This window comes from Gobio gobio, assembly GCF_949357685.1.
Source record: "Gobio gobio genome assembly, chromosome: 14".
Taxonomy (NCBI): Eukaryota; Metazoa; Chordata; class Actinopteri; order Cypriniformes; family Gobionidae; genus Gobio; species Gobio gobio.
In genome coordinates, this window is record NC_137107.1 from 50811391 (window position 1) to 50816446 (window position 5056).

General features: G+C 39.4%; 1 protein-coding gene across 1 annotated transcript; it reads right to left on the reverse strand.

Annotated features, from left to right (window-relative positions):
• Window positions 1-293: 293 nt before the first annotated feature.
• On the reverse strand, window positions 294-4822 carry LOC307137137 (vitelline membrane outer layer protein 1-like; the record flags this gene model as incomplete). The annotated part of the gene is made up of 5 exons (XM_079834619.1): window positions 294-332; window positions 430-586; window positions 2478-2591; window positions 2698-2819; window positions 4649-4822. 5 exons carry the CDS (start codon window positions 4820-4822, stop codon window positions 294-296), a joined length of 606 nt encoding a protein of 201 aa, XP_079690745.1.
• Between the last annotated feature and the right edge of the window lie 234 nt (window positions 4823-5056).

Here is a 5056-nt window from a genome sequence, read left to right on the forward strand (position 1 = left end):
AAAAAACAAAAAAAAAACCACACCCACACAACGCGTTACGTTGTGCAAAACAATGAAACTACAACAAGGCACTGTTTATAAAGACTTTAATGCTGATATTTGGCACCAGTTTTGACTGACAGCAGAAGTTCAAGAGTCTTTACTCCAATAATAGGCGGGATGTACAGTAAATGACCTGATCGTCCAGTTAGGCTTTGTTTTGTGATAATGACCGGCTGACTGTGCATTAGATTTACTGTTGAATGACATGGTTCATGTTAGTTTATCATAGTATGATGATCAATTACTACAATTCATTTGATCTTCCTGCTGTTCTTGTCGTCCTCATACACCTGAAAGAGAAAACAGATTTAGATGATCTGCAGTGTGTGTCAGTCCGAGTGTTTGATTGAGATTCACATCACCTTAATCACAGCAGTATATTTGAACGTCATTGAGAGCGGTGTCATCGCCATCTCCCTGTGGCTCTTCTATCTTCGTGCCGATGCCGCAGATTCCTTTTCCCTCACACTTTGAGCTCCACTTGCCCCAATCACCCCAGGTTGTGCCGTCACCCTGCAGCTCAGTACCGTCACTGCATTCGAACCTGGAGGAAATTTAAATGTGACAATGATAAAATGTAATTGTGCTGTTGGATAGAATATCAGTCACGTGATCACGTACAGCCTCTTGCACTCGGCTTAAATCACAAACACGAACCGTTCGCATGAGGGAAACCGCAGTCGTAGCAAAATAAAACCAGGTTGACTTATAGCACTAGCCTGGGAAAACCCAGACAACTTCCGGCAAATTTAGATTTGCTCTGCAAGTAGTCTGGCAAAGACCCCATTCAAACCCATTTCTAAACCCTAGAAATCGCGGCACCAATTAGAAACGTTGGGGCGGGCTTTAGACGATGACGACAGCGCAGCGACATTGAAGCAGATTTGCCGCTACTGTGGAGCATCACTCGTTCGAATCAGCTATCGCGTCTGTTTTAAGCGATTTAAACTTTACCTTTTCGTTAAAACCCGAGCAAAGAACAACACTCGAAGCCTTCATATCTAAAAAAGATGTTATCGCTGTCTTACCGACTGGATTCGGCAAAAGTCTGATACCAGCTTGGCCCTTTGGTGGCTAAACGAATGGGTCTTAGCGAGAGCCCTCTGGTAGTGTTAATGTTTTACAAAATATAGTTTTAAGTCCTTTTCGGGCTTGAATGTAGTTGTTTAAAGCTCAAATATGTGGTTTATTTATAAAGAGCGCCTTTTTAAAAATTTTATCTGCCGTTTTCGGAGTTGTGAGCGCCAGTGGTTCAGCGGCGCTCAATTGATCATTGAGCCCGCCGAGAGGCGCCTTTCCTCGGCCAGTCCTTCTGCCGTCTGCCGCTGGCTCTGATGTCTCTGTAGTGGTTAAACCGTCTCGTCTTGTGTAGATCTAACGGCTGATCTTTGCTCTCATTAATCTATAATTTGTTTCTAGACAGATCGTTTTGTCTGAGGGCAAAGTGAAGTTTCATAACTTTATATTTTTAAGATATTAAGCTTTACCGTTGTAGTCTCCTAGCGCTGACTTTGACTGAATTGCTTTATTTATTGTATAGCTTCTTATACCTTTTACTTATACTTTTATGATTGCTATGGATGATCACACATAAACTGACATTTAACAAAAAGAGACTGGGTTGTGTTTTGTGTCATATTTAATTTATTACAGTGATAATCATAGCCTATATTATGTGTGTGTGTTTTTAGATGCAAACGAAAAGAGGCTGGGTTTTTTATATTTCGTTTTGTTATAAACATGCATTGAAGACAACATGCATTGCCTGCACTACATATACAAATATATACTGAGTGATACTGTCAAGAACGCTGCTTGTCCATTAGCAGACTAGGCGGACTAGTTTCCTCCCGTCCTCGGGAGTTCATTCTCCGGAGTCAAGCTTGCTAAGTCACGGAATCAAGTCAGAAGTTCGCGTACGAAATATGTCATAAGAAACACCACTGCCTCATTTCATAAAAAAATAATAATTAAACATAACAGCCACACGAATGTGGTTCAGGCAACGCATAGCTAGGCCTACATTGTTTATCTTATATATTTATAATAAAACGAAGTATAAAACACCATGCCTCTTTTCGTTTACATTTTAAAAATAATATATTAAACATTAATATGTGGTTTAGGTAAAGTGACCAGATTTCTGAAATGGAAACCGGGGACATTTCCTATTTGAGAACACAAGTACAGACAAGAACGCATATTGAGAAACGGCCAGAGTCTCAGATGTTTCTCCGTCGCTCTGCATACGTCATCTCCCTCATCGCTCTGATTGGTTTTAGGTCTATCCAATTGCGCCGAGAGGCATTTGAGCGACGCCCGTTGGTGACGCCCCTTTGGAAATGATTTGTCTATGAAGCTTTGCCAGACCATAACTCAGTTACTACTGAGAATGGTCTGGTTTTAACCAGGCTATTATAGCACCACATGCTCACCTGATGTTGTTTGCGGCCGTGTCATCTCCACTTAATTGTTCAGATTCGACTCTCAGCTGGAACGCTCTAAATAATCCTTTAGGACAATTTTTGATAGCTTTCCACTCACCCCAGCTGAAGAAAAGACACAAGGTTTCTCAATCAAATCAATTAAAGAAAATTAAATGTACTTCTCTAGCTTAAACACTTAATACAATAATTGTTCATCTAAGTCCATTACTATCCTATGCCGGACTCAATCGAGGTGATGTCATTTGAGGATGAATCTTCTTCGGACCGATCGGTACAGTAAAGACGAATCCCATTGAGCGCTGTATCATCACCATCAATAGGATCTTCCACCTTAAAAAAACAACATTGAGACAATCTTCCATTTGAAAAAATGTTAACTCTAACCCAACCCAAAGTAACAATTACAGGGTTTCTGCAGGTTTTAGGAAGGCAAGTTTAAATTTAAGGAATACATTTAAGGGAATAACTCTGCAATATGTCAATATCCATTAGTGACGTCAAAGTTTGAAAATAAAATTTCCAACTGATCTCCATAACTTATTTTACAAAAAAAGGCTTAAAAGTGGGAGATATCGGAAAATCTTGTGAAAGTGATTGTGATTAAAACGTGTGCCAGTGGATTTAACTTAATCCCAATTAAAGGAATTTCCATACAAATATTTGTTCTTGTTTCAAGCATAAAATCACTTAATTGTGTTCAATTTCTCAGAAAATATTTCTCAGTTAATGTCTTCATTTTGCATGTCAATGTCGAGTAAAGGTGTCTTGATTTAAAGATTTGACATGGAACACAAATCCTGTGGAAGCATTAGGTCCTATGAAATCTGTTATTTTTTAATAGTTTCTTATTTTAATTTCTGGACTCCGCATTTATGGTGAATTTTTCGTACTGACTGTCATCTTCGGAACACAAACGAATACATTTAATGAAATCGGAAAGAGAGCAAATACCACTTTGACGCTAGAGATCGTAAAACTAATCCATAGGAATCAAGCTGTTTATTCCAATTTTACTGAAGAGACTCGATCGATTTATATGATGAACGAAAGTTTTAAGGGTTCGAAACGACATTAGGGCGAGTAAATGAAGACAGAATTTAACTTTTGGGTGAACCGTCCCTTCAAGTGTTCTAATCTACTTTTGATCTATTCATCAAAAAAGAAAAAAAAGAAATTCCGTGACATTCTGCCTAATACAGCAAATACATTTTCTCGAATGATTCTACAATTCCGTCCACGTTTTCTGCACAGAAATCATAGGGCCATAATTTAAAGACATGATATTAAATTTAAGAGTTTCTGCTTCAATTTAAGACATTAAGGCCTTAAATTGTGGACAATCAAATTAAGACCCACAGAAACCCTGCATTTATCTTCATGCTCTCTAGCAGGCACGTGCAAAGGGTGGGGGTGGGGGTGGTGCGCTTTGGGTGCTCGAGCCCCTGCCCTTTTTCAAAATGAATCAAAAGTGCCCCTCTCAGACAAATATCATTGATAATATCGTGGTCAATAACACTAAATAAATGTGATTATTATAACATGACAAGAACAATGTTATAATATTTCACAATATTAGGCTACTGTTTTTTATGTATTTTTGATTAAATAAATGCAGGCTTGATGAGCATAAGGAGATTTATATTATAGTGTGAGAATGTGAAATATATATAGCCCTTTTTTTTAAATTTGAGCCCCTGCCCCTGAAGAACTCTCTGCACGGCCTTCTTTCTATTACACACTTTAAAAAAAATCAGGTGCGGTTTCCTGGAGATAATTAAATAAAAGCAACTCCTCAGTTAATGAAAGCACTTGTGTTTTAAGATTGAACATTGGTCTGGGGAGTCTGCTCTTTAATTGCACAAGAGACGTGATCATCGGCTCAAATTATCAAATGACTACGAAATTGGATAGTCCTTCAACCAATCAGACCAACGATCCATCGCGTCTCTATCCGTCATCTTGTTAAACCCGCCAACAGCGCGCCAGGTGGATAAGCCGGTTTGTGATTGGTCCCCGCAAATTTGCAACAGAAGCAGGATTTTAAAAAAACATTATAAAAAAAAAAAATATTGTACAGGTTTCCAGCCTGAGCTGCAGGGCGAAATCAAATTTACTAAAACACAACCATTTTAGCAAAATAGAGTAAATGCCCAACTTACCCTCAGGCTAAACCCATAGGCGTACGTTCCATCGGGACACATGCTAACATCCCTCCAAGTCCCCCAGGGCCCTCCATTCGGCACAGTCAGCACTGATCTGTGTTCTCTGGCTGAGCTCACATGCTGCCCAATAATGGCTAGCAGTGAAAAAGCAATGGAAAAGAAGTGATGCATTGCTACAGCTCTGACCTGATTGAGAGATGAATCTTCAGATTATCTGCAGCCTCAAAGTGATCAGTTATAAACGGGCGGCTCAACCCCTGTGATATGAGAATGATCAGACAGACTCAGAGACAGTGCAGTACCACAACACTCTCGAGTGAAGCCTCAGATTTATACACAAGATTGAGCTGAATCATCCATGATGGCCATCCAATCACAGCACTCAAAGATCAACCCCTACCATAT